At 45.6% G+C, this 17,245-nt stretch overlaps 1 protein-coding gene across 10 annotated transcripts in view; it reads right to left on the reverse strand.

The window, feature by feature from the left end:
- LOC121630079 (multiple C2 and transmembrane domain-containing protein 1-like) overlaps positions 1-17,245 on the reverse strand; it is a 39,344-nt gene that overhangs the window by 7,651 nt on the left and 14,448 nt on the right. For 3 of the 10 annotated variants that reach the window (XM_041970131.1, XM_041970139.1, XM_041970138.1), the window contains exons 6-14: positions 14,467-14,634; positions 14,261-14,391; positions 13,408-13,760; positions 13,230-13,332; positions 11,206-11,308; positions 9,352-9,453; positions 9,197-9,271; positions 657-776; positions 186-296 (exon numbers count right to left, since the gene is read on the reverse strand). In XM_041970131.1, coding sequence (XP_041826065.1) covers positions 186-296; positions 657-776; positions 9,197-9,271; positions 9,352-9,453; positions 11,206-11,308; positions 13,230-13,332; positions 13,408-13,760; positions 14,261-14,391; positions 14,467-14,634 — 1,266 coding nt within the window. Of the gene's footprint in view, positions 1-185; positions 297-656; positions 777-9,196; positions 9,272-9,351; positions 9,454-11,205; positions 11,309-13,229; positions 13,333-13,407; positions 13,761-14,260; positions 14,392-14,466; positions 14,801-14,968; positions 17,239-17,245 lie in introns of those variants that run through there. The other 7 variants (XM_041970137.1, XM_041970133.1, XM_041970136.1 and 4 more) reach the window with 5 other exon arrangements.

Below are 17,245 nucleotides of genomic sequence, written 5' to 3' on the forward strand. Positions count from 1 at the left end.
CCTGCTGTAGAATAAAAATTTAAGCACTGAACAGCTGAACACATTTAAAAGTTCAGAAAACGTATAGTTAGCTTCTCCTGTAAAGTTCAAGTGGATTTTAGGTTCATCCTCATTTCATACAAAAAGCAGAAATTCCCAAACTGTGAGCTGTAGAAACATTCCGAGAATGAACATTATTTTCTTACTATGTCGTCCATGTCTCTGCTCGAGGAGAAGAAGTAGTTCCACACCAGCAGCAGCACCAGGGCAAGAGGCAGCATGTAGAGTTCAAAGTTCCACACCACCACCACGAACAGCTGGAGGAGGAGAACATCACATCAGGAGAACATCCCACCAGGAGAACATCCCACCAGGAGAACGTCACAGCAGGAGAACATCCCACCAGGAGAACGTCACAGCAGGAGAACATCCCACCAGGAGAACATCACAGCAGGAGATCATACCAGGACAAAGAAATCACCTCTCTGTTCAGGTAAATCAGATATGTGCATGATATGTGTTTGATCAAGGTGTGTGTGCGTTAGAGGTGTGTATGATCAGGTGTGTGTGTGTGTGTGTGATCTAGGTTTGTTTGTGTTGCAGTTGTGTGTCTTCCAGGTGTGTTTGTGATGCATATGTGTGGGTTAGCGGTGTGTGATCAGGTGTGTGTTACAGACCAGGAAGGAGATGATGCTCCTCCTTGCAGACTCCCACTCGAAGCAGCTGTTGATGTAGGTACCGTAGCTCAGGAGGACCATGATGCAGCGCTTGACCCGGTTAAAGTTCTGCTGCAGCAGCTGAAGAAAGTTCTGCCAAGTTCTCATCATCACATTAACCAGTAAAACGTGTGTCCTAACCTGGTCTACATTCACATTAACCAGTGAAACATGTGTCCTAACCTGGTCTACCGTCACATTAACCAGTAAAACATGTGTCCTAACCTGGTCTACCGTCACATTAACCAGTGAAACATGTGTCCTAACCTGGTCTACCGTCACATTAACCAGTAAAACATGTGTCCTAACCTGGTCGACCGTCACATTAACCAGTGAAACATGCTTCCTAACCTGGTCAACCGTCACATTCACCTGTGAAACATGTGTCCTAACCTGGTCTACCATCACATTAACCAGTGAAACATGCTTCCTAACCTGGTCTACATTCACATTAACCAGTGAAACATGTGTCCTAACCTGGTCTACCGTCACATTAACCAGTGAAGCATGCGTCCTAACCTGGTCAACCGTCACATTAACCTGTGAAACATGTGTCCTAACCTGGTCTACCATCACATTAACCAGTGAAACGTGTCCTAACCTGGTCTACATTCACATTAACCAGTGAAACATGTGTCCTAACCTGGTCTACCGTCACATTAACCAGTAAAACATGTGTCCTAACCTGGTCTACCGTCACATTAACCAGTAAAACATGTGTCCTAACCTGGTCTACCATCACATTAACCAGTGAAACATGCTTCCTAACCTGTCCTACATTCACATTAACCAGTGAAACATGTGTCCTAACCTGGTCTACCGTCACATTAACCAGTGAAGCATGCGTCCTAACCTGGTCAACCGTCACATTAACCAGTGAAACATGTGTCCTAACCTGGTCTACCCTCACATTAACCAGTGAAACGTGTCCTAACCTGGTCTACCTTCACATTATCCAGTGAAACATGTGTCCTAACCTGGTCAACCGTCACATTAACCAGTGAAACATGCTTCCTAACCTGGTCTACCTTCACATTAACCAGTGAAACATGCTTCCTAACCTGGTCAACCGTCACATTAACCTGTGAAACATGTGTCCTAACCTGGTCTACCATCACATTAACCAGTGAAACATGTGTCCTAACCTGGTCTACCGTCACATTAACCAGTGAAGCATGCGTCCTAACCTGGTCAACCGTCACATTAACCTGTGAAACATGTGTCCTAACCTGGTCTACCATCACATTAACCAGTGAAACGTGTCCTAACCTGGTCTACATTCACATTAACCAGTGAAACATGTGTCCTAACCTGGTCTACCGTCACATTAACCAGTAAAACATGTGTCCTAACCTGGTCTACCGTCACATTAACCAGTGAAACATGTGTCCTAACCTGGTCTACCGTCACATTAACCAGTAAAACATGTGTCCTAACCTGGTCAACCGTCACATTAACCTGTGAAACATGTGTCCTAACCTGGTCTACCATCACATTAACCAGTGAAACATGCTTCCTAACCTGGTCTACATTCACATTAACCAGTGAAACATGTGTCCTAACCTGGTCTACCGTCACATTAACCAGTGAAGCATGCGTCCTAACCTGGTCAACCGTCACATTAACCTGTGAAACATGTGTCCTAACCTGGTCTACCCTCACATTAACCAGTGAAACGTGTCCTAACCTGGTCTACCTTCACATTATCCAGTGAAACATGTGTCCTAACCTGGTCAACCGTCACATTAACCAGTGAAACATGCTTCCTAACCTGGTCTACCTTCACATTAACCAGTGAAACATGCGTCCTAACCTGGTCTACCTTCACATTAACCAGTGAAACATGCTTCCTAACCTGGTCTACCGTCACATTAACCAGTGAAACATGTGTCCTAACCTGGTCTACCTTCACATTAACCAGTGAAACATGTGTCCTAACCTGGTCAACCGTCACATGAACCAGTAAAACATGTGTCCTAACCTGGTCTACCGTCACATGAACCAGTAAAACATGTGTCCTAACCTGGTCTACCTTCACATTAACCAGTGAAACATGTGTCCTGACCTGGTCTACCGTCACATTAACCAGTGAAACGTGTCCTAACCTGGTCTACATTCACATTAACCAGTGAAACATGTGTCCTAACCTGGTCTACCGTCACATTAACCAGTGAAACATGTGTCGAAACCTGGTCTACCATCACATTAACCAATGAAACGTGTCCTAACCTAGTCTACCGTCACATTAACCAGTGAAACATGCTTCCTAACCTGGTCTACCTTCACATTTACCAGTGAAACATGCTTCCTAACCTGGTCTACCTTCACATTAACCAGTGAAACATGTGTCCTAACCTGGTCTACATTCACATTAAACAGTGTAACATGTGTCCTAACCTGGTCTACCTTCACATTAACCAGTGAAACGTGTCCTAACCTGGTCTACCGTCACATTAACCAGTGAAACATGCTTCCTAACCTGGTCTACCTTCACATTAACCAGTGAAACATGTGTCCTAACCTGGTCTACATTCACATTAACCAGTGAAACATGTCCTAACCTGGTCTACCGTCACATTAACCAGTGAAACATGCTTCCTAACCTGGTCTACCTTCACATTACCCAGTGAAACATGCTTCCTAACCTGGTCTACCTTCACATTAACCAGTGAAACATGTGTCCTAACCTGGTCTACCGTCACATTAACCAATGAAACATGTGTCCTAACCTGGTCTACCGTCACATTAATTCTATTCTATTCTATTCTATTCTACAGTCATTTAGCAGACGCTTTTATCCAAAGCGACTTACATTTGAGAGGAAGAACAACACAAGCATGAATTCAAACAAGATGGGACGTCATAATTAAGTGATAGTCAGACCGCTTTTGAGTCCAGTTGGACCCAGGTGCTGTCATGTAGTGCTAGTGCAGTGCATATAATTTTTTTTTTTTTTTTTTTTTTTTTTTAGTCATTTTATTTTAATACAGGATCACGATTTCATCACACAATATCAAGTAGGTCATAAGTGCATGATTTCATCACATAATATCAACTTGGGCATAAGTGCATGATTTCATCACACAATATCATCTTGGGCATAAGTGCACACAGCTTCTTCAGTACTTGGTTGAGCCAAAAAGCTGGACAAATCTTTCTGACTCATTTAGTTAAGCTAAATGTGGAAATGCTCCTTAAACAACTGAGTCTTTAGCTTGGTCTTAAAAGTGGATACGGACTCTGCGGATCGGACGGAGTTTGGTAGATCGTTCCACCACCGGGGAACAACAGAGGAGAAGAGTCTAGCTACTGATTTTGCGCCACGTTGTGGTGGGAGCACTAGGCGTCTTTCACTGGTAGAGCGTAAGTTTCGAGAGGGAGTGTAGCTCTGGATTAAGGAGTGAAGGTAGACCGGAGCCGTTTGGGTTATTGTTTTGTAAGCCAGAAGCAGAGCTTTGAATTTGATGCGTGCTGCAACTGGAAGCCAGTGAAGAGCAATTAGCAGCGGAGTGACATGAGCTCTTTTGGGCTGGTTGAAGACCAGACGTGCTGCTGCGTTCTGGATCATCTGCAGAGGTTTAACTGAGCATGCAGGCAGGCCAGCCAGTAAGGAGTTGCAGTAGTCAATGCGTGAAATGACCAGAGCCTGGACCAGGAGCTGGGTCGTGTGTTCAGTCAGGTAGGGTCTGATCCTCCTGATGTTGTAGAGAGCAAATCGGCAAGACCGGGAAACCGAGGCAACATGGTCCTTAAAGGTCAGCTGGTTGTCTACCATGACACCAAGATTCCTGGTAGAAGATGTAGGCACTAGTGTGATTGAGTCAAGCTGCACACTTATCTGTGGTGGTAAAGAAGGACTGACTGGGAAGACAATAAGCTCAGTCTTGGACAGATTTAGCTGAAGGTGGCGATCCTTCATCCATGCAGAGATATCAGCAAGGCATGCTGATATTCGCATTGAGACGGTTGTGTCATCAGGTGGGAAAGAAAGGAAAAGCTGAGTGTCATCTGCATAGCAGTGGTAGGAGAAACCATGAGAGCTAATGACTGCACCGAGTGAGGAGGTGTATAGGGAAAAGAGAAGAGGGCCGAGCACCGAGCCCTGAGGCACCCCTGTTGTCAGCCCATGTGATCTGGACACGCCCCCTCGCCAAGATACTTTGAATGATCTCCCTGTGAGGTAGGATGTAAACCACGAGAGGACAGATCCTGAGATGCCAAGCTCTAAGAGTTTGGAGAACAGTATATGATGGTTGACAGTGTCAAAGGCAGCCGACAGGTCCAGCAGTATAAGGACTGAGGATTGACCAGTGGATCTGGCAAACCGTAGGGAATCAGTAACTGACAGGAGAGCAGTTTCAGTAGAGTGACCTTGCCTATATCCAGATTGATATGGATCTAACAGGTTGTTGTCTTGGAGGAACTGTGAGACCTGACTGAAGACGGCACGCTCTAGTAATTTAGACATGAATGGAAGCAGTGAGACCGGCCGGTAGTTTTCAACCTGGGCTGGGTTGAGTGTGGGTTTCTTCAGCAGTGGGGTAACCCGAGCTTGCTTGAAGGCAGAAGGAAAGACACCGGACTTTAGAGAGGAGTTGATAATATGAGTTACTGCAGATTTGACTGTAGGTAAAATGCTCTGCAGGATGTCAGAGGGAACAGGATCAAGAGGACAGGTTGTGGGTTTTGAGCTGACTAGAAGTTTAGAGACTTCGTCCTCATTTAGAGAGCGGAAGGAGCATAGTGAGGTACCAGTAGCTGGTTTGGAAAGGCTGAGTTGGTCAGGCTCAGTGAATTGGTTACTGATGGTAGCAACCTTTTCAGTGAAGTAGGAAGCAAACATTTCTGCAGTCAGCACAGTGGGAGGCTGAGCAGGTGGTGGAGATAGAAGAGAGTTAAACGCCATGAACAGTTGTCGTGTGTTGGGAGCATTGCGGATCTTGTTCTGATAAAAGGCTATCTTGGCCGCCTTTAGGCTGGATTAAACAGTGAAACGTGTCCTAACCTGGTCTAATGTCACATTAACCAGTGAAACATGCTTCCTAACCTGGTCTACCTTCACATTAACCAGTGAAACGTGTCCTAACCTGGTCTACCGTCACATTAACCAGTGAAACATGCTTCCTAACCTGGTCTACATTCACATTAACCAGTGAAACGTGTCCTAACCTGGTCTACATTCACATTGACCAGTGAAACATGCTTCCTAACCTGGTCTACCGTCACATTAACCAGTGAAACATGTGTCCTAACCTGGTCTACCGTCACATTAACCAGTGAAACATGTGTCCTAACCTGGTCTACCGTCACATTAACCAGTGAAACGTGTCCTAACCTGGTCTACATTCACATTAACCGGTGAAACGTGTCCTAACCTGGTCTCCCGTCACATTAACCAGTGAAACATGTGTCCTAACCTGGTCTACCGTCACATTAACCATTGAAACGTGTGTCCTAACCTGGTCTACATTCACATTAACCAGTGAAACATGCTTCCTAACCTGGTCTACCTTCACATTAACCAGTGAAACGTGTCCTAACCCGGTCTACATTCACATTAACCAGTGAAACATGTGTCCTAACCTGGTCTACCTTCACATTAACCAGTGAAACATGTGTCCTAACCTGGTCTACCGTCACATTAACCAGTTAAACGTGTCCTAACCTGGACTACATTCACATTAACCAGTGAAACGTGTCCTAACCTGGTCTCCCGTCACATTAACCAGTGAAACATGTGTCCTAACCTGGTCTACATTCACATTAACCAGTGAAACATGTGTCCTAACCTGGTCTACATTCACATTAACCAGTGAAAAGTGTCCTAACCTGGTCTATCGTCACATTAACCAGTGAAACATGTTTCCTAATCTGGTCTACCATCACATTAACCAGTGAAACATATGTCCTAACCTGGTCTACCGTCACATTAACCAATGAAGCACGTGTCCTAACCTGGTCCACCGTCACATTAACCAGTGAGATATGCTTCCTAACCTGGTCTACCGTCACATTAACCAGTGAAGCATGCGTCCTAACCTGGTCTACCGTCACATTAACCACTGAAACGTGTCCTAACCTGGTCTACCGTCACATTAACCAGTGAAACATGCTTCCTAACCTGGTCTACCATCACATTAACCAGTGAAACGTGTCCTAACCTGGTCTACATTCACATTAATCAGTGAAACGAGTCCTAACCTGGTCTACCGTCACATTAACCTGTGAAACCTGCTTCCTAACCTGGTCTACCTTCACATTAACCAGTGAAACGTGTCCTAACCTGGTCTACCGTCACATTAACCAGTGAAACATGCTTCCTAACCTGGTCTACCTTCACATTAACCAGTGAAACGTGTCCTAACCTGGTCTACCATCACATTAACTAGTGAAACATGCTTCCTAACCTGGTCTACCGTCACATTAACCAGTGAAACATGCTTCCTAACCTGGTCTATCGTCACATTAACCTGTGAAACATGCTTCCTAACCTGGTCTACATTCACATTAACCAGTTAAACATGCTCCCTAACCTGGTCTACCGTCACATTAACCAGTGAAACATGCTTCCTAACCTGGTCTACCTTCACAGTAACTAGTGAAACATGCTTCCTAAACTGTTCTACCGTCACATTAACCAGTGAAACATGTGTCCTAACCTGGTCTACCTTCACATTAACCAGTGAAACATGCTTCCTAACCTGGTCTACCTTCACATTAACCAGTGAAACATGTGTCCTAACCTGGTCTACCGTCAAATTAACTAGTGAAACTTGTCCTAACCTGGTCTACATTCACATTAACCAGTGAAACGTGTCCTAACCTGGTCTCCCGTCACATTAACCAGTGAAACATGTGTCCTAACCTGGTCTACATTCACATTAACCAGTGAAACATGTGTCCTAACCTGGTCTACATTCACATTAACCAGTGAAACGTGTCCTAACCTGGTCTACCGTCACATTAACCAGTGAAGCATGCGTCCTAACCTGGTCTACCGTCACTTTAACCAGTGAAGCATGCGTCCTAACCTGGCCTACCTTCACAAAAAAAAGTGAAACATGTGTCCTAACCTGGTCTACCTTCACATTAACCAGTGAAACATGTGTCTTAACCTGGTCTATCGTCACATTAACCTGTGAAACATGTGTCCTAACCTGGTCTACCTTCACATTAACCAGTGAAACATGCTTCCTAACCTGGTCTACCTTCACAGTAACTAGTGAAACATGCTTCCTAAACTGTTCTACCGTCACATTAACCAGTGAAACATGTGTCCTAACCTGGTCTACCTTCACATTAACCAGTGAAACATGCTTCCTAACCTGGTCTACCTTCACATTAACCAGTGAAACATGTGTCCTAACCTGGTCTACCGTCAAATTAACTAGTGAAACTTGTCCTAACCTGGTCTACATTCACATTAACCAGTGAAACGTGTCCTAACCTGGTCTCCCGTCACATTAACCAGTGAAACATGTGTCCTAACCTGGTCTACATTCACATTAACCAGTGAAACATGTGTCCTAACCTGGTCTACATTCACATTAACCAGTGAAACGTGTCCTAACCTGGTCTACCGTCACATTAACCAGTGAAGCATGCGTCCTAACCTGGTCTACCGTCACTTTAACCAGTGAAGCATGCGTCCTAACCTGGCCTACCTTCACAAAAAAAAAGTGAAACATGTGTCCTAACCTGGTCTACCTTCACATTAACCAGTGAAACATGTGTCTTAACCTGGTCTATCGTCACATTAACCAGTGAAACGTGTCCTAACCTGGTCTACATTCACATTAACCAGTGAAACGTGTGTCCTAACCTGGTCTACATTCACATTAACCAGTGAAATTTGTCCTAACCTGGTCTACCATCACATTAACCAGTAAAACATGTGTCCTAACCTGGTCTACCGTCACATTAACCAATGAAGCACGTGTCCTAACCTGGTCTACCTTCACATTAACCAGTGAAAAGTGTCCTAACCTGGTCTACCTTCACATTAACCAGTGAAACATGCTTCCTAACCTGGTCTACCTTCACATTAACCAGTGAAACATGCTTACTAACCTGGTCTACCTTCACATTAACCAGTGAAACATGCTTCCTAACCTGGTCTACCTTCACATTAACCAGTGAAACATGCTTACTAACCTGGTCTACCTTCAAATTAACCAGTGAAACATGTGTCCTAACCTGGTCTACCGTCACATTAACCAGTGAAACGTGTCCTAACCTGGTCTACCGTCACATTAACCAGTGAAACATGCTTCCTAACCTGGTCTACCGTCACATTAACTAATAAAACATGTGTCCTAACCTGGTCTACCGTCACATTAACCAATGAAACATGTGTCCTAACCTGGTCTACCGTCACATTAACCAGTGAAACGTGTCCTAACCTGGTCTACCGTCACATTAACCAGTGAAACATGTGTCCTAACCTGGTCTACCGTCACATTAACTAGTGAAACCTGTTTCCTAACGTGTTCATAACCCACCTGCTTGGAGACTTTTGTCTCCTCCTCCATGTACTTCTGCTCTGCAGGGACCACCGTCCTCATCGCAGCTTTGACCTGAGGAGAAGCAGATCCACTACGTCATGTTTCCAGTAGCTGATGATGACGATGGTGGTTGGTTCATTGTCAGGACTGACTGTGTTGTAGATGACTTCGATCTCCAGAAAGAGGACTCCTTTGGTGGGTCCGGTAAGCTCTTTGTTCTTCAGCAGGTATGCCTTCTGCTGGCCGTTACAGACCTGAGAGACAGGATTCAGGTTCATTATGGAAACCAGGTTTCCAGTCTGGGAGGGAATAAGATGCTCTGATGACTTACACAACTAAAACTGACCAGAGGAGCTTCAGTAAGACAGGTAATAGATGTTCTACGGGGCTAAGGTCAGGCCAGTTTGCTGGCCAACTAAAAACAGGGATACCATGGTCCTTAAACCAGGTCCTGGTAGCTTTGGTACTGTCTGCAGGTGCCAAGTCCTGTTGGAAAATTCAATTTGCATCTCCATAAATTTGGTCAGCGGCAGGAAGCATGAAGTTCTCTAAAACTTCCTGGTAGACGCTGCGTTGACCGTGGACCTAAAAAAACACAGTGGACCAACACCAGCAGATGACATGGCACCCAAACCATCACTGACTGGAAACTTTACACTCTTTTACAACGTGGACTCTGAGCCTCTCCTCTCTTCCTCCAGACTCTGGGACATGTAAGGACATGTAAAGTTTCCTTTCATCACTCAACAGCAGTACGGTCCTTTTAGTCTTTAGTCCAGGCGAGACGCTTCTGTCTCTTGTTCCAGAGTGGCTTGAGGAATGTGACAGCTGAAACCATGTCTTCCATACGTCTGTGTTGGTGGTTCCTGAAGCTCTGACTCCTGCTGCAGTGGTGCAGCAAGGCTAAATAAATCTTTTTGCACTGCTAGCAAACCATGGACAAATGTGTGAAAGTACCAATAAGCAAATAATGATAAATTAACAGCAAGGATTTAAACTACCAACAAACAAAGAGAATAAAATATGATGAGACATATCTTGCCCTGGGCTTGACCAGGTAATGTTCAAGTGATGGTTAATGGTTGGTAAAGAAGAGAGCCCACAGTGGGTTGTATGTCTTAAACAAGTTCAACCAGCACAGGGGGACGTCTCATCCTGAACACAAAGAAAAGCTGGTTCATTACTTTAGAAATAAATGGCTTAACTGTTGTAAGTAGCAGGGATGTTTTACTAAAGCCCGAAACAGTCATAAGACAAACACGTGTTTTTGATCTTACAGGGATGGATCAGCCAGGTTTATTTCCGTTAATAACTAATAAAAATGAATGAGTTACAGGTTAAATATCCTGAGTCTTTCATAGACGATGGCGTCCACCATCACTCATGTCTTGATGAAAGACCTTCAGAAGAAGTTTATAATAACCTGTAAAATGGTGTGTAACTGTGTTTTTACAGTGTTCTGGCAGCTCTGGTGTTTTTTTAAATGGTCTGTATTTATAAAGCACTTTTATCCAAAGCATTTTACATCACACACACATTCACCCATTTACACACACATTCACACACTGAGGGCGGACGCTGCCATGCAAGGCGCTCACCACGACCCATCAGGAGCAGTTTGGGGTTCGGTGTCTTGCTCGAGGACACTTCGACATGAGCTGGACACGCCAAGGATCGAACCGGCAACCCTCAGGCTACAAGACGACCGCTCTACCAACTATTTCTAGTATTTCTTCTTTATTCTATTTCTATATTCTTCCTTGTGGTTATTTTTGGTTTACTCACACCAGGAGAAGGAGGACAGAAATGAATAAAAAGCTCATTTGATGGAACTGAGTCTAAACCTGGTCCAGATTCACGTTTGGTGGATGATTTCTACTGAAACAACCTACTCATGATTAAACCCCGTCAGGAGCAGAGTTTGTCTTTTCCAGTAAAATGTCTTCTGAGGCTTCAGAGCTGAACCAGGAGTTCTGCTTTTCCAGGTCTGATTTCCTGAGACTCACGTTTAAAAGAGGGATGGCCACTTTTCCCAGGAAGTCTGCGCTCCGGTCTCTGTCCTCATCAAACACCGTCACCTCCAGCACCGAGTGGACGTCTTTCACGTTACTGAGGACAGAGAAGACATGAGTCTTTCAAATCAACGCAGGGGGAAAGGCTCCACCCCTCCGTGACCCTGGACTGGAGACGCTGGACTGGACTAGTCCTCCGTGACCCTAGACTGGAGACCCTGGACTGGACTAGTCCTCCGTGACCCTAGACTGGAGACCCTGGACTGGACTAGTCCTCCGTGACCCTAGACTGAAGACCCTGAACTGGACTAGCCCTCCGTGACCCTGGACTGGAGACCCTGGACTGGACTAGCCCTCCGTGACCCTGGACTGGACTAGTCCTCTGTGACCCTGGACTGGACTAGCCCTCCGTGACCCTGGACTGGAGACTCTGGACTGGACTAGTCCTCCGTGATCCTGGACTGAAGACCCTGGACTGGACTACTCCTCCGTGACCCTGGACTGGACTAGTCCTCCGTGACCCTGGACTGGAGACCCTGGACTGGACTAGCCCTCCGTGACCCTGGACTGGAGACCCTGGACTGGACTAGCCCTCCGTGACCCTGGACTGGAGACCCTGGACTGGACTAGTCCTCCGTGGCCCTGGACTGGACTAGCCCTCCGTGACCCAGGACTGGGCTAGCCCTCCGTGACCCTGGACTGGAGACCCTGGACTGGAGTAGTCCTCTGTGACCCTGGACTGGAGACCCTGGACTGGACTAGCCCTCCGTGACCCTGGACTGGAGACCCTGGACTGGACTAGCCCTCCGTGACCCTGGACTGGAGACCCTGGACTGGACTAGCCCTCCGTGACCCTGGACTGGAGACCCAGGACTGGGCTAGCCCTCCGTGACCCTGGACTGGAGACCCTGGACTGGACTAGTCCTCTGTGACCCTGGACTGGAGACCCTGGACTGGACTAGTCCTCCGTAACCCTGGACTGGAGACCCTGGACTGGACTAGCCCTCCGTGACCCTGGACTGGAGACCCTGGACTGGACTAGCCCTCCGTGACCCTGGACTGGAGACCCTGGACTGGACTAAGCCGTGTAGAAAATGAAGGAAAAGCTACAACAAAGAAATATGTTTGTTTCGTAAGAGGAAAATAAATAAACACGATGACGTATTTATTTATTTATTTCTGTGCTTCTTGGTGTTTTTTTCTCTTAAATTTATTTAATTTGTGCTTTTTTCTTATTTTTTGCATCTTATTTTTATAATTTTATTTTCCTCTAACAAGTAATTTATTTATTTACACTTTTTAAAAATGAGTCACAAATATTTCTCCATATTTTTAATCTTGCAAACACAATAAAAGGAGGAAAGAAATAAAACAAAAGCACTAGATAAAGAAAAACATCTGTAAGTTAAAGGATAAAATAAAATAAAAACAAAGACGTTAAATTAACTTCTTGACACCTGATGGCCTTTTCATTTTATTTCCTTATTTATTTGCTTTCATATATTTATGTTTTTGATATTTTATATTATATATCTATTATTTATCTTTATTAATTATCAACTAATTTTATATTTAATTGTATTGTTTAATTGTTTGTCCTCCATAGTTGTTGATTTATTTCTTGTTCTGTCTATTTATTAATTATTATTTAGGAATATTAATTATAATAATATATATTATATACTATATGTCTAGAATTAATAAGAAGTTTGAGTTCCTGACAAGCAGCTCCGGTTGAAGCTGCTAGAAGGGACTAAATATTTTTATTTAACATTAACATTAATTTAACAAGCTTATAAAATCTGTGGGAAACATTTAACTGAAAAAAGAAACTAAACTAAAACATATAAATAAAAGCACTTTTTGAATGAGTGAAGAAACAAATAAAAAGCTTCTAATGATGTTTTCTTGTTTCTTTCTGTCTAGATTGTTTGAAGCTGCAGATTTCTGGAGAATCTTTCTGCGTGTTTGTATGGATGCTGCAGGATTAAAAGCAGAGCAGCTTCATGAGGACGTACAAGGTGAAGACTTTGTTCCACTCCGGGTGGAGGTTCTTGTAAACGGTGTGCGTCTGCAGCCGGTCGTTGTTCAGCTCCAGGACACAGAAAGGATCACTTTTCCCTGAGAGGACGACAGCGTTAGCGTCTCTGAAGCTTCACACATGTTTTCTAGTGAAAGGGACACGTGTGATAATACCGGTCACGTCTGCAGCCATGAGTCCTTCAGCTCGCAGCACCTTCACCTGCACGACGCCCACGTCCTTCAGGTTAGAAAACGAGCCCCTCACGCCCTGAAGAACAAAGTTCTGGCTGTGAAACCTCTGCGCATGCTCAGTGGAGACCAGCCTCAGACAGGTGCTTACGTAGCGTTTGAGGATCTCTCTGCGCTCCTGCGGGTCGTCCAGCGGTGTGACGGACAGGTCGGCGATGGAGACGGCGGCCGAGGCGGTCAGCGTGACCAGCAGCACCACGAAGCCCCGGGCCTCCTCCAGCGGCAGCTCCAGGTGGTGGGTCTGCTCCTTGGTGAGGGTGGAGAGGTCCAGCTGGCAGCTGGGACACAAACAACCACCACGAACATGAGAACCGTACGAACCACTGATCTTCATATCAACGCTTTTAACCGTCTGGTGCAGGGATTACAAACCAGCATCACATCTTTAAAAATAACATATTTTACTTCTGCACACGTGCTTTTCTGTTTTTAACCTTATTTTAAATTTTACTCAGTGTGTTGATTTTTCTATTTGATCTGAAAATATTTATAAAATAACATCTTGTCATATTAATATCATTTTTCTGTAAAAACACCTGGATCATTGTCTTGTCCCGTTTATCACTGACACCGACTTGGTAAAAACAATGTTTGTATATCTACTATAATAAATGTATTTATTCTTTATACGTGGCATCCATTTAAAAACAGCCTTTAAATACGTGTCCTCTGTAGTGGACATAGTGGACACTTGGCATCCAAGGGTTAAATATATTTTCCTCAGACAAAGTTTCCCTGGATCCCGGAGACGTGGAAGATCAGGAACATCCACACTGACCGTCCGATGAAGTCGTCTCTCCTCCCAGTGTCTCTGTCCCACACCGTGATCTCCAGGATGCCCCCGTTCTCCTCGTAGAGGTGGAGGTCGAACTGCTCCCTCCACTGTGGACTCAGCGTCTTTGGCACCGTCTGAAAACACACCACCCGTTTAACCCGGTTCGTCTCCCCACATCCACCCGTTTAACCCGGCTCTTCTCCACCCACCTTGCTCTTGTACTTCTGGGGCCCCAGCCTGAACTTGACGTAGGGGTCGCTCAGCCCGTTGGGGTCCATGGGTGTGAGGTTTCGCCCTTCGATCAGGGCAATGCTGACGATTCCTCTCCAGAGCTGAGACTTCCGATGGAGCTCAGAGAGACGCAGGGACTGCTGCTGCTGGTCCACACAGGAAAACACGGATCATTTCACAGAAAGAACTCCACCAGCAGACGGAGCAGAAACACAGATTTAAGACGTTTTCAGGCCAAACATTTAAATTAATGATCTGTTTAGATTTTTAGCCACAGCTTTAAAGACGGCCACCAGGAACCATCTGCAGAACCTGCAGGAGAACCTGCAGGAGAACCTGCAGGAGAAGATGTAGGAGAAGATGCAGGAGAACCTGCAGGAGAAGATGTAGGAGAAGATGCAGGAGAAGATGTAGGAGAAGATGCAGGAGAACCTGCAGGAGAAGATGTAGGAGAACCTGCAGGAGAAGATGTAGGAGAACCTGCAGGAGAAGATGCAGGAGAACCTGCAGGAGAAGATGTAGGAGAAGATGCAGGAGAAGATGTAGGAGAAGATGTAGGAGAAGATGTAGGAGAAGATGCAGGAGAAGATGTAGGAGAAGATGTAGGAGAAGATGCAGGAGAAGATGTAGGAGAAGATGTAGGAGAAGATGTAGGAGAAGATGCAGGAGAAGATGTAGGAGAAGATGTAGGAGAAGGATAAAGGAAAATCTAAAAATCTTCAGGCATTAATTAAATAATAAATATAGTTACTATATATATATAAATGGGTTAAAAGATGGACGATTGAGGGTGAAAGTAGGAAAGTAGAGGATAGAGAGTGGAGGATGAAGGGGAGGGTGGAAGGTGGAGGTGAAGGGTGGAAGGTGATGGGTGGAAGGTGAATGGTGGAGGGTGGAGGTGAAGGGTGGAGAGCGGAAGGTGAGGGATTTCTTGTTCTGGGTTCATCTGGCCTGAAAACATCAGGGACTCGGACGCATCGTGCAGCTCTGTCACACACGGTGATGAAGATGATGGTGAAGATTTACCTTCGTGGAGCGTTTCCAGGACCTCCTGAGCAGCATGGTCTGAACATACATTAGAACAGATTATTTAATGTGGGCCTGCAGGATTCTACACTCAGAGATTAAACTTTGAACCACTAGAGGGCACTACAGGACCGTTTACTAGAGGCTGAAGTCACGTGATGAAGAAGAGGCGCTCTGCTTCATCAGTCAAGGAGCAGAAATGAACCCCGGCTCTGAAATTTTGGCCTCCACCCGTCTGTTTTCATTCCACCCCTCCATGTTTTTACGCCCCGCTTCCTCCCGTCTCTGCAGATGCAGCAGACTCCGCCCACATTCATCTCTGTCCTGAATGAAACGTGGAGACAGGCTGGACGTCTCAGAGGACACATCTGCCTGCTGCAGCTGTTTACCACTAATGACATCAAGCTCCTCCTCCGACATCTGAAATCTGTTTACAGCCAAACTCTGTAAATAAAACTTCTCTGAGCCTTTTCTGGAACGTTCACTGTTCTACCTGTAAAAACGAAGTCTGCCTCCTTTCGCTTCTCTCAGTGCTGTTGAAATAAATTTTACACAAAGCCCGAGCAAAACCGACCAACCAGAGCCCGGAGGAGTCTCTAACTGCTGTCCATCACTTTCACCGTTGTCATGGTAACTGTGGGTAGGCCTCAGCCCGCCTTCATCCTCTCTGCCTTCAGGAGGGTGTGTCATTCAAACGGCGACTCAGGATTGCTTCCTGGTCGGCCTGGCATCTGAACCAGTCCATCAACTGACTGGACCCATGACCCGCGCCGCTGGTTCGATCCCGATCAGCTACCATAGCAACGGCTCCAGAGATGTCCCAGAACAGAAACTCTCCTCGCAGTCAGGTGGAAAACAGAGAGAGCAGTTTCATGAGATCCATCAGAAATCCATCCATCCATCATCTTCTAACACGAGCTAACTGAACCTGTCTGAGCCGGGAAAATCTTTCGTTTGGCTGAAAACGTCCCATCGGGAGGCTGGTGGAGGGTTTACTTCCTGCTCTGGTCCTCAGAGGTCAGCAGGTCCAGGTTTGGGTTCAGTGTCCATCAGGGCATGGTTGCTATGGCTACGGTTGTTGTTGTGTGGAGATCAGCTCTCGTTCTGCTCCAGGTGGTTCAGTTTTTCTCCTGGATCTCTGCGGGGGTCTAGGTTTAGTTTCATTCCACCGTCCTCTCACGCTGGCCTGCTTTTTGTTGAACTCCGTCAGTTTGAAGGTGTCTACCTGCTGCCGTCCTCTGGCTCATGAAGTAGAGTGCGGGCTCTAAAGAAAAACTGAAATAGGAATTTCCAAGTTCTTTCAGAAAAACGTTCTCACGAAAAATGATCCCATATTGAGAAAAACCACCAGGATGGAGGAAAAATTCCTGAAAGGACAAGAGTTATTTGATCTGGAGGTAGTAAAACACCCCTGCACTAAATATCGATAGAAATGGTGAGTAACTGACTTAATACTGACATTTTAACCAGGTTTATTTAGATTTTTCTGGTTTCTGATTCTTCTGTTAAGCACACCCCGAGTCAAACTAACCCGGGACATTAACGCTGTTCCTGAGAAACGAACATAGCAGGAAGTCAGCTGACCGACAGTCGTCACTGATTAGTTTCTTCTGATCAACCAGAGATGCTCAGCAGCCACCAGATAAAAACACAGCTGTCAGAGGGTCTGAGGACGGGGCAGCTGGAGGACGGGGTTGCTAGGCTACAGGACGCCTCTACAAGCCTGAACTC

The sequence above is a fragment of the Melanotaenia boesemani genome, chromosome 19 (genome assembly GCF_017639745.1).
Source record: "Melanotaenia boesemani isolate fMelBoe1 chromosome 19, fMelBoe1.pri, whole genome shotgun sequence".
In the NCBI taxonomy this organism is placed as follows: domain Eukaryota; kingdom Metazoa; phylum Chordata; class Actinopteri; order Atheriniformes; family Melanotaeniidae; genus Melanotaenia; species Melanotaenia boesemani.